General features: G+C 38.2%; 2 protein-coding genes across 2 annotated transcripts; one reads left to right on the top strand and one right to left on the bottom strand.

Moving 5' to 3' along the window:
* Window positions 1-10263: 10263 nt before the first annotated feature.
* CLUP02_13488 (uncharacterized protein) lies at window positions 10264-16087 on the top strand (the record flags this gene model as incomplete). The annotated part of the gene is made up of 26 exons (XM_049292427.1): window positions 10264-10571; window positions 10604-10713; window positions 10768-11104; window positions 11179-11399; window positions 11455-11534; window positions 11603-11875; window positions 11947-11965; window positions 12036-12221; window positions 12281-12315; window positions 12386-12561; window positions 12642-12876; window positions 12931-12978; window positions 13238-13333; window positions 13414-13525; window positions 13648-13761; window positions 13820-13949; window positions 13979-14209; window positions 14286-14344; window positions 14407-14491; window positions 14577-14882; window positions 14942-15084; window positions 15156-15207; window positions 15263-15367; window positions 15416-15538; window positions 15651-15792; window positions 15929-16087. 26 exons carry the CDS (start codon window positions 10264-10266, stop codon window positions 16085-16087), a joined length of 3885 nt encoding a protein of 1294 aa, XP_049149573.1.
* Window positions 16088-18022: 1935 nt separating this feature from the next.
* On the bottom strand, window positions 18023-19063 carry CLUP02_13489 (uncharacterized protein; the record flags this gene model as incomplete). Its single annotated transcript, XM_049292428.1, has 2 exons — window positions 18023-18687; window positions 18823-19063. The coding sequence occupies 2 exons, from the start codon at window positions 19061-19063 to the stop codon at window positions 18023-18025; spliced, it is 906 nt and encodes a 301-aa protein (XP_049149574.1).
* Window positions 19064-19159: the final 96 nt, after the last annotated feature.

Raw genomic sequence — 19159 nt, forward strand, 5'->3', positions numbered from 1 at the left:
AAAAGTTGAGGCTGCAGAATGAAATGCTTCCCGTGGTTCGTCGCACATTGACGAATGAGCAGGAAAAACAAGTATACCAATTGCCGTGGTTTTGGCGAAATAGGCTTCGCTAGAGTCCCCATCAATGTCTCACTCTCTGTGATGCCACGAAGAGAACCTATCTCTAACACGAAGTAGTCTCCGTTGTCCCATTCCCACGAACGGAGCGTGAAGCCAGACCCGGTGCTCTGGTAAAAGCGTGTGTCACTAGCTTCGCGATGCCAACGCTTCTCCAGCCAGCCACGCCCCGAGCAGAGGTATCTCACCCTATGTGCTACGGCCCGACACTACGGATAGAGGTCCGAAAATTGGAAAAATCGCATTCGTTGACCCTCATCGTCCTTTCCATTCTGAGAAACCCATTCCGCGCTGCCCTAGCCATAGCTTCAGAACTCTGAGCTGCCCTCCGCTCACTCGTAGCCGGCGGCAATCAAGTGCCGCCTCTTCGGACATGGACATTTACCACCGGAAAGGGACAAGAGGCATCGTCCAAGTGGGATGCCATCGGTGACGAGAGCTACTCTGTTGCTCACATTACCCACGAAACGTAGCCTAGTAGGAATAGAGGGCAAACGCCATCGACCCAAAATGTCGGATATGATCAACTCCGGCATCCTTAGAAAAAGCCATGAACCTTCGCTCCGGCGAATGGGAATTTCTGCCCTTGCGGATACCGTCTCCCACTCACCCCCTGCCACACTACACAGCCACAGGCTATGTGCCACAACTGGTGGCGACCAGCCACAACTATACATAGGGGCTTTTGCCCACATTAGGGGCTTCTGCCCACATTAGGGGCTTCTACTTATATTACCTAGAAGAATTAACTACTACTTAATATATTATATTAACCCTACTTTTACCCCCAGTAATTTAGTAATATAACTTATAATATAACCTAATACTAAGAATTTCTTTTTTATTAGCTTATTATAACTAGGATTTAATTTACTAAATAATCCTTACCTTACCCCTATAAGAAATACGACCGATAATAACTAAGCTAAAAGCTAGATAACTACTACGTTTCTATATTAATAATATAAACTACCCCTATGTAGCGAGAGTTATAAACGCTAACTAACGTTACGTAATATAGGTATTATAATAAGTTAATTAAATTATTAATACTTATATTAATAAAGTCGAGTTAAACTACCTTATTAAAATTTTAAAATTGGTACGAAGAGTTAATATAGTAATTTAATAAATTTATATTATAAAGTTTGATTACTAACCGACGTTATTTAATAATACTTATTTAATAATTCCTACTTAACTATAGTCGTTACCTATTATATTTTTAGTATTAATAATAATACGTATTATTAACCTAAGTAACTACTTTAATTTAAAAAGTCTTATTATTAACCTAAGTAATTACTACTTATGCCCTTCTCTACTTAGTAACTACGACGAGTTAGTAAAACTTTTTAAAATAGCGGATAATAATACAAATAGTAATAACTAACCTATAAGTAATAATAACCCGATTAGTAATCTCTTTACTAATATAATTACCTAAATTATTATAATAATAGCCTTAATTATAAATAGTATAAATAATAATAACAATAGTAACTAATAATTAACTCCTAGACTTAATAGTAATTAATTTATACCCCTAAAACTAGAGGAAATTAGATATTTCGATCTAACTAGTTATAATAATTCGAAGTATAGTATTACCTTTAGTACTAAGTTTATTACTTATATTAACGTTTATATTTTTTATAATAAGCTCTAGTATCTCGTAGTAACTAAAAATAATATAGTTATTAAGGAGGTATAGTTATTTTATTTACTAAATATAGCGTTAATATAGTATATTACTAAGCTTATATAATTAAAACGATTAGCTCTATTTAATTATAAAATATAAGTTATTACTAAGATTTTATAAAAATAGTTTAAATATAATTCCTCTAAAGCCCTTAATGCGTTATATACGCAAAAACTTATAATTAAAAACCTCGCTAATAAATATATAATTAAACTATTTATATAAATAATAATTCGTAACGTACGAAATACGGAGATTAATAACGTTTAAATATAATTTAAAATTATTTTTAAAGCTCTTAATAGCGAAATCTAAGTATAAATAAAAAAGCTAACGGTAATAATAACCCTAGCTTAGTTCTTAAACTACTTTAATAATAAAAAGAGTATTTTAATTTATATAATTAAAAATAAATATCCCGTACGAAATAATTACTAAGTATAATAAATAATAACGAGCTCTTTATATAATAACGACCTAGTCCCTAAACTAAGGTTAGCTTTATATAAAAAAAAATATTAGAATACTCCCTATTTATTATAAAAACCGGAGTTTAATAATTACTAGCCGAACTATAACTATTAATAATTTAATAAGTAATCTAATTATAATTAATATAATAATTTTAATTATTCGAACGACTATAAACTACTTATTTAGTATAATACCTCGTATGAAAATAGTAATTCTCAAGGAGGTAATTAGTTAAATAATTAATTTATAACGCAAGCTAATAATTAAATAATTAATACTATACAATAAACGTAATAGAGTACTTAGTTTTAACTATACCGACCCCCCTAAATAAAAAGTTTTATAGTACTATTATAATTTAGTAAGTATACTTATAACCTTAATAATACCCCTAATAAACTATATTAATAATATAATAACTACTATTTAAACTATTCTAATTATAACTAATTATGTTATATATATATATAAACTTACGTATTAAAGGAATAGGATAAAGAGCTATTAAAATAAAACGAGGACTAAAATTTAGAATAAGCGTACTATAGCGATAACTAACTAAAAGGACTAAATATAAATAATAATTTTAATAATATAAACTACGGACCTCTAAACTACGATTTAATACTTATGATCGGGGACGTAGTATTTTTTATTATTAGCTTTTTAAATATATATAATTATAAGAAATATAATAAGTAATTTATTTTAAGTAATAAACTATTTTAATATTTTTACGACGTATATAATATAGGTTTTTAATATAAATTATAAATACTAATAACTAACGCCTTTCTTAGGATTTTCTAGTTATTAAACGACGAGGATTAAAAAAAGTATACCTAATAATATTATATTAATAGTAGAGGACGATATAACGACTACTTTATTAATAACGAATGTTTTAGTTACTAATAAAACTAAACTACTTATTATTATTTTTATTACGGATTCTAAGCTAGATATTAAAATAAGATTTAGAATAAGAATATTTATTATTATATAACTACGATTTATAACTTCCCTTAACGATAATACTAAGGAGGAGATTTATATTAATATAGGCTATAGTTAATTAATTACTAACCGACGATAAATTATAACTATTTTCCTATTCTTAAAAATTAAATAACGCACCGTTCCTCTAATTATTAAAGGTATTAAAATAGATATATACTAAATATAAGACTATATAGTCTTCTTATTTTATATTAAGGGCACTATTATAAATAATAATATACTATTCTTAATATACTTTATATAAGAAGTATTACTAGTTAATAACTTATAAATAAATATATTAATTAGTACTAATATTATAAGATTAGAAAAATTCAAAATCGACTTCGCTACTTCTATTATTATTATTTAATTATATAATATTAACGTCCCGGCGTTTTATAATACTAAACGTAAACTACTTATTAAAGCTATAATCCGATTAGTTACGATAATAACTATATTATTATATATATCTTCCCTATTCTTAGTTTTATATTCCGTAATAACTAACAAAGACTTACTATCTAAGCTAGTACTATATAATAAGTTTATATTTTATATATTATTAATTAACGAGAATATATATTATATTATAGCTATTAATAATATTAATAAACTTATTATAATCCCTGCGAAAGCTAAAGTCGGCTCCCTTAATTTAATTATTAAAAATACTTATTATTAATAAGTTAATAATAACTAAGTAAGTATAATAGCTAATTTTAATAATATAAATAGTAAACTAAACGAGGCTATAATTTTTAAGCTAATAGAGGTCTAGTTAATAAATTAAATAAAAGAATATATAATTGAAATTATAATATATAATAAAGCTAATAAAATAAACTATTTTATACCCTTACTAAACTATTTTTAGAACGTTTTTAAGGATACCGGCTTTATTAATATTTTTAAAAACTAATAAATACGAATTACCGTTAAACTAGGCTAAGAAAAGGAGGTCCTTAAGATAAGAAAGATTTATTATTTAAGAGTTAATAAAAAAGAAGTCGTTTAAAAATAACTAAATATACTTATTAACTAAGGATAACTATATTATATTATAAACTTAGTACCGTTTTTATTTTTAGTTTTTATAATATAGTATAAAATTAATAAAAAATAAAAAGGCTATATAATTATTAATATCTATAAACTAAATAAGATCGTACTTTTAAATAGCTACTTAATATAATTATAAAACGATATTTTTAATATTATTAAAAATAAGCGCTATATTATAATTATAAATATAAGTTCGTTTTATTATTAATAATAAGTATACCCCGAATCTCGCGACGTTTTTTTAATTATTATACCTAACGGATAATATACTTTTAACTATATTATAATAAGTTATAAAAACTCGAACGCTTATATTTAATAATAAATAAACGCCCTTTTTATAAACGTCTTAGCCTAATTATACTATAACGATATTATTATTAAATCCGATACGTTAGAGGAGTATATTACTAACTTTAATACCGTCTTTCGTTTATTATAATAAAAAAACATTAGTATTAACTTATTAAAAACCTTTATAAGATTTCTAAGTACTATTATTCTTAAATAATACGTCGACGCTTTTAGCCTATTTATTATAATAAAAAAGTTAAATACTCTTAAATAACTTAAATATTTAACGACCCTCTATAATTTTAAAATATTTATCGGCCTCGTAAAGTACTTTTATAATAACGTCCCGGGATATATATTTATTATAAAATTACTAAAATAACTAAAAACGGATTTATTATAATAAAGGATTAAAAATAATAAACGAATTATTAATAAGGATCCCGGGCGTAAATAATAAATAAAATTAGTCCTAATTATAACTATTAATAAAAAACGGTATGCGTTTAAAAAAGTACGTAGCGACTTATTAAATAATATTAAGCTATATTATTACGACTTAATACGACTACTATTTATTAATTTTAATATAATAATAACGGGTATTAGTATTGTAACTTATTACGTTAAGCTAGAAGTATTATAAATAATTATAAATAATAAAAAGAAGCTAACTAAACTATTATTAAAAGATACTATTTAACTAATATTATACTTATTACGAACCCTATCCGAGCTTAAAAAAAGATATTAGCTAACGAAAATAAAAACACTAGGTTTTATCTAGGTCCTAAAGAAATATAATTACTAAATCTCTGTATTAAAACTTATTATAATAATTATTACTAATTATTTTATTATTATAAGCCTATAACGATAATCGGATATTACTAATACTACGGTAAATAATACTAATAATAAGAAACTAATTAGGGCGATAAAATACTCTAGCTAATTTAATATTTAGGTTATATATAAATTAAATAAAGAATATATTATACTAGACGCGCTATTTAAATTACTAGCCGACCCGGAATACGACGAGCTAAATTTAATAAATAATAACTTAGATATTTTACTAAACGACGTACTAAATAATTAGGTAATATAAATATAAGTATAATTAGTTTTCTTAACTAACGATACCTATACTATATAAATTAGTCTATTACTAATATATATAACTAATAACTAATAACTAAAAAATAATATTATATTACTAATAATATAGGATAATACTAGTATAATTCTTCTTAAAATAGTACCGAGTTTTAGAAAGAAAATCTAATAGGGCTACGACATAGACCTAGTTTTTAAATCTATTATTAAAATAATTTATAATAATATAATATTACTTAAAAAGAACTGCGCTAAATTACTATTTTTTTTATATAGGGGATTAATATAAAAAGTAACGTATAATATATATAATTAATTATATATCCTTTAAATATATTATATTAATATTTTTAAAACGGCCTATAGAGGAAATTATATAGGTTATAATAAAATAACTACGATACTATTTAGATATTATATACTATAACTTATATAGAATTTAAAGCGCTATATTTAGGGTTACTTAACGTACTTAACGATAAAACTTAAAATATACCGACTATATAATAATATATAACTTATTATACCGTTACTATATCCTTATTATATAATTACTATCGATTTTATTCTAAGACTACTAACCTCAAAAAAAGGATACGACTATATCCTATTAATAACTAATAAAATATTTAAATAAATTAGTCTAATACTTAGATATAAAATAATAATAATAATAAAATAGGTAACGTTATTAATAAACTTCTTATAGCGCTATAACTAGGGATTACCAAAAGTAATCCTAAGTAATAGAGACCCTAAATTCCTTTTTATAATATAGAAATATATATAAAATAAGTATAATAATAAATTATTATATTTAATAACTTACTATCCCTAAACTAATAATTTAAATAAATAGATAAACTTTATAATTAAGTTAGTACTATAAATATATTTTATATTACTAAAATCCCTAGACTAATAGCCCAATAATATTCCCTAACTATAATTCGAAATTAATAATAACAAATTAGTAATAATAACTAAGTTACTTAACGAAATTATTTTAGGATTTACTTTTAATAATATTATTAACGTAGTTATAAACGTAATAAATAAACTACTAACTAAATTAAAAATACGACTTAAAGTATATAATATTATTATTATTATAGCCGTCTAGATAAAATTATATTACGATTAAAAGCGCCTTATTAAATTTTTTAAAATTAAATAACGTATTATACTAAGACTATACTATAGTTATAATATACTATAATTAACTATACTAAAAAAGAAATACTTATAATAATATATTAGGCCTTTTATAATCCTTAAACGGGTTAAACGACTTATATATAAGCTCGACTTACTTTAATATATAAAAATATATAATATAATCTTAGTTAACTACTTAGAACTAGTATTACTACTTAATATTTATAAATAAGTACTACCGATACTAATAATAATTTTATTTATTAATTTACTAAAAAGAATTATTAACGTTTAATAAAATAAGAGTAGACTATAATTCTTATTATAATTAGAGAGACTAAGTAAATAATATAAATAGTAACTAGAACTTCTTTATAAAATTATCGTAACGAGGTATTTATTATTATAAAAAGAAAAATATTTAATTTAGCTAAATAATAATTCCTTTTTATAATAGAAGATAGTATTAACTATTCCTAATTTTAAGTACTTACCTAAAGCTAAAAATCGAACTTACTATTTAATCTTAATTTTATATTGCCTATAACTAGCTATTTAAACCTTATTTCTATTTACTTTAGCTATACTTTTTTTTTCTCTCTATATACTTATACTAAAATAGTATAACTAAATAAGACTAATAATAATCTTATTAACTTAGCTAATTAGGTATATAATAAAAAAAGTACTAACTAAACGTTTATTAATAATCTTAATAATCCGGTAACCCCTAATATTAATTATATAAACGCTTCTAAGTTATTATAATACCCGCTAGTTATTAAAAATAAAAATAACGGACTATTTAAAATAAAAAACGAGGACGACGACTTAGTAAATAAAAAGGACCCCGGACTCGAGACTAAATATAAGGGATTTATTAGTTTATTTAGTATATATAACCTATTTATCATAAACCTACTTTTTAAAAAACTTAGAATATTTAATACTTAACTATTTATAATATTAAATAATACTACTTAGAGAATTTAAAATTAAATAAATAAGAAACTACTATTTTAATTAGAGAAGATAATAGCTTAAACCCTAATTACGATTAACAATAACTTATTATTTATAAAATTAGAAATTAAAAATAAAAAAGCTAATAATACGAAGTTATTATTAAATAACGATAATAATTTCTTAAAAATTAAAAAGGGAATTAGTAACGAAAAGTTTAATAAAAAAGAATCTAATAATAGCGTTCTACTTAATAAAAAGCTATTAATAAAAAAAATATAAAACTAAAAGAATAAAAAATATAAGTAATAAGAAACTAAAAGTAACGACTCTATAAAAGAATCCTTTTTAGGACGATTTATTAAAAAAAATACCCGTACTCCCGAAGCTAATTCTTAATAATCCCTTAGTATAACTAATTAAAATTAATTTAAATATATTTATTTTAAATAAAATAATGCTTAAGTAGTACTACTTAACTCCTAAGCTAATATAATAAGGTCGGCTATATAAAAAAAATTATAATAACTTATATTATATTATAATATTCTTTAATAATAACTTAGATAATATTATCTTCTTAGAGTTTAATAAAATCTTAGTTATAATAACTCTTTATTAAATACTTATAAATAGTTAAAAAAAAGTAACTTATTATTATATTTTATATATAGAGCTTTATATAAAATTATTAAAAAGAGGTAATAGCTAAAAAAATCGTAATAATAATATATTTATATAGCCTTAGCTTATTAAAAAGTTAGCATAACTATTTTAATTAAATTAAGCTATTAAAATACCTTATTATTTATAATTTTATAAAGCCTAAATACGATAATATACTAAATACGTTTTTTATTACTTATAAATAATAGAGGCTAATACTTCGAATTACTATTACGACTCCTAGGCCTTAATACTTACTTTTAAAATAATTAAAATAACTATTAATTAAAAAAAAAAGCCTAAGGATATAATTTTATAATATAATATAACCTTAATTTAAAATAATAATAAAGAATTCTATAAGTTTAAATAAAAAATTACTATTAAAACGGTAATAAATAATAAAATAAGGATAATTCTTTTTTAATAAGAAATATAAAAAAGAGAATAATAAGAAAAAGTAAACTATATAATAAAAATAACTAATATAATAATTCTTAATAATAAATAAAAAATAATTCGTAAAAAAGTGCTCTATAATCTCGATACTAAACTACGGGGATAACTTAATAACTTATTACTAAAGTATTATATTATTAAGTATAATAATTATAACTACTATAAAATATTTAAATAATATATTTACGATAATTATAATAGTATTATATTATAATAGTATTATATTTAAAAGAAATAATTAGGAAATATAAGTAACGAGGACGTTATAAAATTTTAATTAGGGGGCAGGCTATTATATTATATAGCTATAAGCTATATATTATAACTAATAATAACTAGCTATAACTATACATAGGGGCTTCTGCTTATATTAGGGGCTTCTGCCCACATTAGGGGCTTCTGCCCACATTACTTAGAAGAATCAACTACTACTTGACACATCACATTAACCCTACCTTTGCCCCCGGCACCCCCCCTCAAGCGTACCGCAGCCCCGGTACGAACGCCCTCCATCTGCCGCGTGCCTGGCACATGCCCGCGGCTCTCCGATCCCCATTGCGGCGATCTTTACACTCTCCCAACTCGTCTTCCATCACGTTTTCTTGCATCGGCCGGCGCCCTTGCATGAACCTTGGCAGTTGGAAATAAGTTATCTGTTCCTCTTCCCGCTTTGTTGAGTTTTTAACCCGTTACTATTGTTGAACTGGGCGACTGTGACGCTGCGGCGTCAGGGGACCGGACGAAACGAAACACAACGCCGCAGCGCCTCCTTTCCTCGTCTGATTGTTTTGGCTCTTCGCTCTTGTCTTGTTCCTTTGGGCGCCCTTCTTCCCACGCCCTTTTTGATGCGCCGACCGGCCCAGGAACCCGGAAGATGCCATTCTATTGGGCTGATGGGACGCTTGCGCGGTCTGAGACGCGTACGGAGTACGGATACAGGTGACTGATGGAAGCACCGGGTGGAACTGTGGAACATTCTCCCGTACTCCGTACGCAACAATAATAGCAGCGCTTTTTGGGCTTGGACTTCGTCGGCGTCCTGACAGAGATATCCTCCGACGCCAACACCGACCACCACTGTCACATCGTGTCTGTCCTCATCTCAACACCGGCAGATATTTTTGGGCGGGTAATTTCTGTACGTGTAAGAGCCGCTTCGCCACAGGGGGCAGGAGAAGAAATGCCACGTCTCCGTTTTCTCATCTACACTAATGAGTTTTAATTCGAAATCTCCGTCTTGAATGCTAAACAAACCGTGCCCCAGTTCCGTTCCCGTTTACACCGCTACTACTTCAGAGTCTGTACCGTTCCTGTTCCTGTTCCTGACTCCGCGTCCCCTGTCCTTGTCTGTGGTTGTCAAATTTTCGTCAAACTCCAATATTGTGGGAAATTCTTTTCTTCAAAATCCAGGAACCACGAACAAAGCCCACTTTGACTGGGATGAGGGGATCTTGCGTCCAAAATCCGGGTCCGTTCTTCCTCTGCAAGGTCAGAACCCGCCCCAGAACTCTGTCGGAAATTCAGGAACATGTGGCAAATTTTCTAGAAGGTATTCCGTAAATTGGCAACGCCTCCATCCAGTTCCATCGAAATTGGAGTTAAGATTTCTCTCCGTATTTTTCCTTGCCTCTCCGGTACCCAGCAGCCTGTCACCAACCAACACATGGAAATCCACGAGGCTGGGGTTTCGGGTTCGTTCGTCTCGGTTTGCCGAGATGCGCGTGATGTAAGCTGCAGTGTTGCAGGGAACCAGTTGGTTCTGTCACACGAACTCTCTCTCTCCCATTCTCACCTGAGCAGATTTTCCCCCACAAAAAACGGTTGTGGGAATAGCATCGTCATTCCGGGCCCCACGAAATGCACGTCGTCGATCTTTCTTCTGCCAGTCAGCAGACCCAGAGTATGGAGTACCTTGCTCTGCGCTATTGTTGGAACACACAACACACCGGACGGGGTACCGACTGCCGGAACCCGGTCAGGGTATCATCGCCTCGTACAATGGAAGAAGAAACATCAAGAAATCGAGAGAAATTGGTCATCAAGGAAATACGGTGAAATGAGAATTTCGGAACTCCCAGAACGGTGTGAGATCCAAGGTACCTGACCAGAAAAGAAAAGAAAAGAAAAGATGCCAATTTGTGAGTCATCCGTTCCAGCCGTGCCTCACCGTCCCCATCCCGTTTCTCCGTCCTGGCATCCATCGTGCAGATGCAGCGTCGCATCGAACGTGTCCCCGTGACGGGTTCCAGAGGACCGGTACCAACCAGAAGGAAAAGTTGGAGACAGTGTACACTACCCGTACACGAACGAGCTGCAGCATCCCGTCTTTCGGTGAATACTGTGCCTTGCTTTACTTCCCACGAACGCGTCGTCACTTGTCCGTCCGCCCGTGGGGGGGGGAGAAAGGGGGTGTGTCTCTACGTCGCGTCGAGATGCCGTTCAAGAAATCACATCCTCCGTGATCACTGATGGGTGCCCGACTGCCCGTAGTACCATAGTCCGGCGTACGCACGTTTGCTTCTTTTCTATACTACATGCTAGATAGAAGCGCGCACCGTCTTTTCTCTGGCAGACTGGCAGGCAGCGGCAGGATCGTGTACTCGTCGCAAAAGAGGGCTAAACACTAAAGTGCTTGCGCCCACTAGTTCGCGTGGAAAACCAATACCCATTTGCCCTGTTCCAGCTCTCTCAATCAAGTTTCGCTCAGGAACCGAGGCACCGGGAGAGGCTTCCCTTCGGCCCAGGAACAAAGAGTCCGTGTGCTCGCGGGCGCTTACACGCTGCAAGCCCCGATCCAGGCAATATTTCACGATCATCGAGGACAAGATGGACTTCTTTTTCTTCCCCCCCAATGTCTCTAGCGCCTGTCAAGTTAGTGTCAACTAATACGGCGGATACCTACTTCCTGCGGCCTGCCGCTTCAGCTAGCAGAAACTTGCCTAGGTACTTAGCTAGCAATCCATCGTGAACTCTCACCAGGAACCGGTTGAAGTTTGACTCAGAACTACTGCAGTTGGGCCAAACAAAACTTGGAGAGCTCCTCCTCGTCTTCGGCCGAGAACCTCCGTATCTCAGGAGTTTGGGCCAAGGTTTAATTCCCCAGGTAGCTCTTTGCAGCTTTGCTTCTTCCTCCACGACGGCAGGATCTCGCGACGTCGGAAAGCTGTCACTGCGACGGTAGAAACATCCTCTCATACAGGTTAGTTTGGCGGGTTGCCCGAATTGGGCAATCCTGCAGCATTTGCTGTCTCTCTGCAGAAGATCCTTGTTTTGCATCCTTGCATCGCGTAACCGTACTGATGATCAACCAGGGGGAAAAGTGATCGAAAAAGACGCTATTTGTACCATGTGTTGGTTCCGAAGAGGAGGTCCAATGCAGAAAACACAGAAACCCATCATCTGATCAAAATGATTCCATCAGAAAACCCTGTTTTGGCGCCGGGCTTGGAGACTTGGAGACTTTGGGAGGTTAACTCGGCACTTCGGTTGACTTACTTGGGGCCATACGCCATTGACTCCTTCGCTCCGTATTTCTGTCAGTGAGCTGCCTGCCGTCGTCGGAACAGGGGATCTTCGAAAAAGAAAGTGACAAAAAAGTGACGGTGTCACTGGTGTCAAGTATGGTCACGATCTTCTCCTCTGCTCTCCACCCGCCCGACCGTGCACACGCAATACACCGCTCAATCGAGCTGCAGGAGCAAGAGATGCGGAACCTTGGATACGGGGTGGGCGTCGCAATCGTTTGGGGATGCCGGGAACCAGGTGCAAATCACCCCCTCATGACGGGCAGGCAGATTGACGAGGCGTGTCACGATCGAACTTCTCCAGAGTCTCCAGCACCACTCACTCCCACCGTATTCTATTCTCAGACGGGGGTTTACCTGAGAGCATGACCGAATACTGTTCAGATATCAGACGAGAAGCGTACGGTAGGTGATACTCGGCGCGAGCAACCGGTCTGAGACGGAGCCAAGCAATTTCGAAAATTGTACCGTAAGGTGATGATTATTTGATGTATTATTGTTGTCCTGGGTTGATTAGAGCCAGTAGTTCGCGATTTGGGGTTGATGAACGAACGCCGGGCCACTGCGGGAAACATAGTATTATCCTATCTGCATGTTGCGCAGGCAAAACATTGGCATTGTCTCAACGCCCCTCGAAAAAGGTTCTCATGCCTCCAAAGATTTGTAGGTCCGTTCCTGTGATACATTACAGATTTCCACGATGATCGGTCAGAGGCCTGTCTGTCCGTCTGTTGTCTATGGTTTCAACCGGCGACCTCCGCGATCGAAAGGAGACTGTTCAGCTGATGTCTGATTTGGATTGTGCCATCCGGCGGCGGCGTAAAACTGACAAGTCGTACCATTATCACATTAAAAATCTGTAACGAGTCCGTTCCAGGCGATGAGTATCAAAAAATGAGAAGAGAGTGGCACAGATGGTTCGAGTGGCTGAAGCGCTTCATGCGACTGATGTCTCTCTGCCCGGAGACATGGAGCCTTTGTCTACCTCTTGATCGACTAGCAGCCCTATAGCATTCAGGAAACCGTAAAGACGGCGTTTTCATAGCAACATCCATCTCTCCCGCCGCATTCCCATTCCCCTGCCTGCCTCAGCTGTTTGAGCTTCGAGCGGCATCAAGGTCCTGGAGCTCTCCCCGGTCAAAACGGATGATCCAAAATACCCAGATAGTTGGACGCCTCGCCGCCCGCCATTTGCTGCATGTTCCATCATCTTCGGTTAGGCTGTGTGCAACACATGGCGTTTCTAAAGTGTATGCCGTGTACCCCCGTTCAGAAACCTGCAGGAATGCCGCCGCTGTCGGACAATTACCGCAAAGGAAAAGCCTGGCATCAATATTTCCTTGGGGGCGGGGTCTGAAGCGAGGTCAGAGACAACACGATAGTGTTGATTTACTTGATAATGTGTATGGATACTGGATGCTGCAACAAATAGTGCCACGGTTCACGGCATATGCAGGCAGACGAATTCCACCATGAATTGGGGTTACTGCGGCTGGCGCGTCGTACCCATCCACCTCCAGTGGCAGTCTTGTTGCGATGGTGACATTATCGCCCGACTTGAGGTAACTGATAAGATCCTGGCGCCATCAATGATCGCCCGCAACCCCGTCCTTTGCCTGTTGCGTGCCAGACTGTGGTCTCGGGCGGCTGCTTCATCGACCGAGTGACCGTCGCACTCATCTCACATCTCAGAAAATTGCAGTCAGCCCGTGTGTCCGTTTTGAAATGCCCTCACACAGCCCCAAGTATACTCGGTGCCCCGCGGGCGTTTTCTCTGAGGCGATTGACGTGTCTCTTAGTATCGATATACGATTTCCGTATGCGTAGTCGGCCGAGGACGGCCAAGCCACGCTGCCACAGAAACTCTCTTACTCGGCAGCCTCGGCATCGTCCTTCTTGTCAAGAGAGGACCACAGCTCATTGCCTCCAGCCTTCGATTCGTTGTGTAACCAATGAGAACTCAGAGACGGTAGGCCATACAGATGCATCTGAAACATGCTCTTCTCCTCAACTCTCGTCTCGCTCCGCAGTGACACGAGGTGTGCGACGCAAGCCCCCAAAAGCGTCCACCGTTCTCCCCCCCCTCCGCCGAGAATGATGACAAAGTGGCCCCCAAAAGAGCTCGGGAAGCACAGAGGCGTCCGCTCTGTTGGCTCAGTTCACCGTATTTCCCACGTGGTGCTTGGCAAGGGGCCGGCCGACGGGCAACAACCCACCCCTGACGATCACACCACACCTTGGACACCTTCGAACAGGGATCTCTTCGAGCGAGCGAGCGAGCCGCTGGCTGCTGCTGATGTGTACTGCGTACGCCCGGACCTCCCCCAAGCTCAGGTGTGATGGGCGGTGCGACGGCGGCAGCTCAGTTGGTCACACCTGGCCTGGCTGCTGCAAGCTTCTTGCTCATCAGGCTTTCAGCAGAGACGGGGTGCGAATTACAGATAGTTCGCGAGCCAAGAACGCACAGTCGAAGCCTGATTGATGTTGGCTCGACACAGCCCATCGCTGGTCAGCTGAACTCCGCCGGTCTTGCTGTTGGTGCCGTTGCTTCGTAGTAGTTCCAATAGAACAGCTTCCCGTCCCAAAAAGATCAACGACCGCTACTGCAGGTACAAGGGGAAAATTGGCGACGGATTCTGAGAAGGCCTCAGTTGTATTACTGTACTATTCGCCTTGGTCTCTCGCTTCCCGAGACATCTCACACGGCCCCTTGAAGCTATTCCAATTTATCGTCGCCCGCAGCAAGGGACAACGTCGCGGGGCACTTACAAGTCACGGACAACGTGCCATACTTACCAGAAGAGGTCTTTAACAAACGGAGGTCCCAAGGTTCATTCTCCGTGACGAGGTGACAGAGGACTCAGCTCAGGTTTGCCTTTTCCCCTACCCCATACGATGCCGCCGTAGTCGCCGTCATGGTGACCCACCTCCGCGACCCGCCGCGAACCCCCCGCTGCCCAGAAAGTCCGTCGGCCGAGCATGTCAAAAAGAGGTAACCCGGGGAGAAAGAGGTTTGTATGACCGGCTCTCGCTTCATTTAGGAGGGCAAAACGTCGAAAAGGTTGCCGTTCCCTAACTCCGGGTGATGATACCCTTGCGTCAAGGGTGCCTCTGAGACGCGCAAACCCAGAACTCGGTTTGCGTCAAAATGCCCGCACGTCCCGCTCAAACGGTAGAGAAGGCAGACGCTTTACGGACTCTGTGGACAGTTTCGTCCGGTCCCTCGACAAGGGCCATCGACGTTGGGTCTGTACGGATACGCTACTCTCTGCTGCCCTATCCGTAAGGGTAGTGAACATCAACCGGCTTGGTGGGGAGAGAAACGGTTGATCGGCCAGTAGGTGATGCAGGTTGACGCTTTGGGAGGAGGCTAAATCGCAAGTTCACTGTTTCCTCGGCTTCGTTTTCTGCTACGCCCATGGCCCGAAAGACCGGGTGTTGTGCCATCACCGCTCCAACGATCGTCCACACCCTCATTCTACCGTCGACCCATGGCAGTGCGTGGTCATGTGTACTCAAGGCTGGGGGGTTGCATTTTTGACGGTGAGGATTCGCTGTGCCTCGCTGACACCATTCAAATGCAATCAATTCTAAACCGTCAGCTTAGGCGGGGTAAGTAGCAAAGATGCCCTCTTCTTATCGTTGCCGCATATGCTGTGCAGCGCAGCGAGGTTGAAAGCTGCAAGGCGTATCATTATCCATGATGTTTGTCCATGAGAGAGCTGCCGTATAAGCCACTTCCGTTCTACTAAGAGTTGGCGATCCGGCTGTACAGCGGCAAGGATCAGAGACAGCTCTGCAGCCACTCCGCCGTCCGACATCTCCAATCATGTCGTCAGAGTCTCTCGTCAAATCGTCCGACCACGAGTCCGTGCTGGGCGGGTTAGACGGGAAGCTAGCGTGACTCTGCCTGTCAGTAAGCCGACACTGATTTGTGATCAGGCGAATTAACTAGGTTAGGCTGTCATTATCGTGACTCTTAGCCACTTGGTCTCTGAAAATGATGGTGTGCAGCAGCAATTCGACCGAGTACCTATCCTACGACCGTAAGCAGCGTCAAGGGTGGGAATTTGAAGCTTCACAGGCAGATGTCTTTCGGTACTTGGTCGAGATGTATCTTCTCGAGCTATGTATTTTGGTACGAACGTAAGATCAGCCTTCCATCGCGTGTTTGACGAGTTTGGTATCGATGTTGCGCATCTAGGAAGCAATAGCAAGTAGCATCCTTGCTGGCGTTTCCTGATTGGAAATTTGCCCTGTCTGCCTTTCCAGGAGAGAGTTGAATGTCACAGTCGCCTGCGCTTAAAGTCATGTGTCATGCGCTTGGAAGCTACGGTGCCTTTGATCTCCTCGGGGAACGGCTGCCTCGGCCGATAACTCAGCTTCGTTTCCGCGTCCACCGCTTCATACAGCCTCCTCAAACTCGAAGCCTAGACTAGGGTTTCCTTCCGCCTAGGAGGACCTCGTGGTCGATTTCGTTACGATCGTTACGATCGTCGGAGTTGTAGAGGCATATACGGCGCCAAGAGGAATCCGCGACAGGCAAGAAGAGGGGCGGTAAAGGCAGAATACGAAATCTGCGCAAACGGCAGTAGAAGTTCATGATTCCAGCAGGTCGGGAACTTTGCAAAGCTAGTGCGGGCTTGGCGTGACATTGGGACTGAATCGTAACGTCGTATGCTCTCTGTTGCCCGAAGCCGAACAGCTGGGCTGGCGTATGCCAACGTGCCAACCAACTTGGTTTCCTTCGAGCTCGTTTCACTTGTCTCTGGCCTACTGTGTAAGTAAGCATCGTCAACCGTGCACGCTTACAGCAACTGTTGCCCATGGCTCATCTGGATCGCCACTTCGGCACCATGCCGTATTGGAGCTATGGCAATCCGGGACTGTCCCGGTGAATAAGACGGCGTTTATAAGCGTGCTATAGTCCGGTGTAGGAGCCCGACATATCCCTACAAGGCCCGTTTGGCGGACTTTCCGCCGGTCCGAAGGCGGAGCTCGGGATGACCTTGCCTTTCCCCAGCTTGCGTCAAGGCTTGGCCTGCACAATATCCCAGCAACACGTGTAGTGTGAATCTTTCTTGAACCATTGTCGCTTTCGTAATGGGCACCCAGCGGGGCTTTCTCGAAACAGCCGCGTATTCTTGCTTCGTACCCCAGATCTCGATGAGTTTGCGGTGAGAGTGTCCCATTAACGTTGCGCATCTATTGCAAAGAGACTTGGCTAGTCTAGACACACGAAACGACGGGTGGATAATAGCGTGATTATCGGTCGAAGGTGGCCAAACTTTACGAAGCATGCCAACAAATGACAGTGACAGAGGTGTCAAATTTTCAAAAGTTGGTCCGAAGTGAGCTGCCATTGTGTCATCGGTTATTCATGCCGGTGAGCTGAGTGAGCTCCCCCCACGATGTGAAGTCACTTTGATCTACTCAGTTTTGTAGGGCCAAGGTATTCTTGCCTAGCGGCTAGTCTTCATGGTGCGTCCTCCTCGGCACCAGGGTTGGGCATCTGGGTAGAGCTGATCCAGTTCTCCATGCTGGCTTGACCTGCAGGCTGCTTGGCACCCCCAGCTGCAGTCGACGATGCTAATCTTAGACCTTGGCGCTTCTTGACAACGAGGCAAAGCACACGACCGTAGATCGCGAAACCTTCATAGGAGACATCCATTGCCATCTTCTTCTTGTCGTCGCCGTCTTCCTCTAGGTCGGACCCAGTCTCTTGCTTCTTGACACGCTTGGACGGCCGGGGAGCATCGTCGTCGGAGTCTATCTCAATCGCCGAAGCCTCGGCGCCAGCATCATTGTCCGAGGTCGTCGCGTAGTCGGCATCTTGATCATCGCGAGGTTCTCCGCGCTGTCTTTTTGATCGCCGAGGCCGGCTTGTTTCATCGACAGCGGGGATGCGGGAAAGGCCGGTAGTGTCGTCCTCGGATTCACTTTCCTGCCGAATAGGCACCGTACCAGCGACTGCCTCGGACTCTATGTCTAGATCAATAGGTACGTCATTCGTTTCGTTTATCAGTTTGTTGGAGTTTGACTGCAACTTCCCGGGCGCTTTGTCGCGGAAGTGCTTGTGCTTAGTGAGCAGCGAATGGCGCGTACTTGTCTCGGTCAAAAACATGGAGACCTCAAACTCATCTGGCAGATGTCATGATCAGCCAACTTTATTCGGTTCGAGAAATGGTCTGGACCGGGCTGATTACGACGGCGAGGGTTGGGTTGGGTTGAGCGGGATGGTGACAGTGAGTGAGGCTTCGAAACAGGACGACCAACCTTGGACAACAACATCCTTGATAGTCTTCTTTTTAGAACTCTTCTTCTTTGCCCTTTCTCTCTCCTTCTCTTCACGTAGTTTTGGTAACACCAATGGACGGACGCTCTCGATGACCTTGGGTAAGATGGGGTTCCGAGGATTGAGAAGCCAGCTTTGTGCCAATGCCGGATTGTCGAGATAGATGCGACACTCGAGAACGGAGTATTTTGTGATCCTCAAATATCGGCGTAGAGGCGCCATCGTTGCTGTTTCCTATGAGACGCAGTTGCAGTGAGGCTCGTGCAGCATGAACTCAAGCCTGGATTCGAGGTGGTATTTTGCTCAGACGTGGAGAGA

The sequence above is a fragment of the Colletotrichum lupini genome, chromosome 7 (genome assembly GCF_023278565.1).
Source record: "Colletotrichum lupini chromosome 7, complete sequence".
NCBI classification, from domain to species: Eukaryota; Fungi; Ascomycota; class Sordariomycetes; order Glomerellales; family Glomerellaceae; genus Colletotrichum; species Colletotrichum lupini.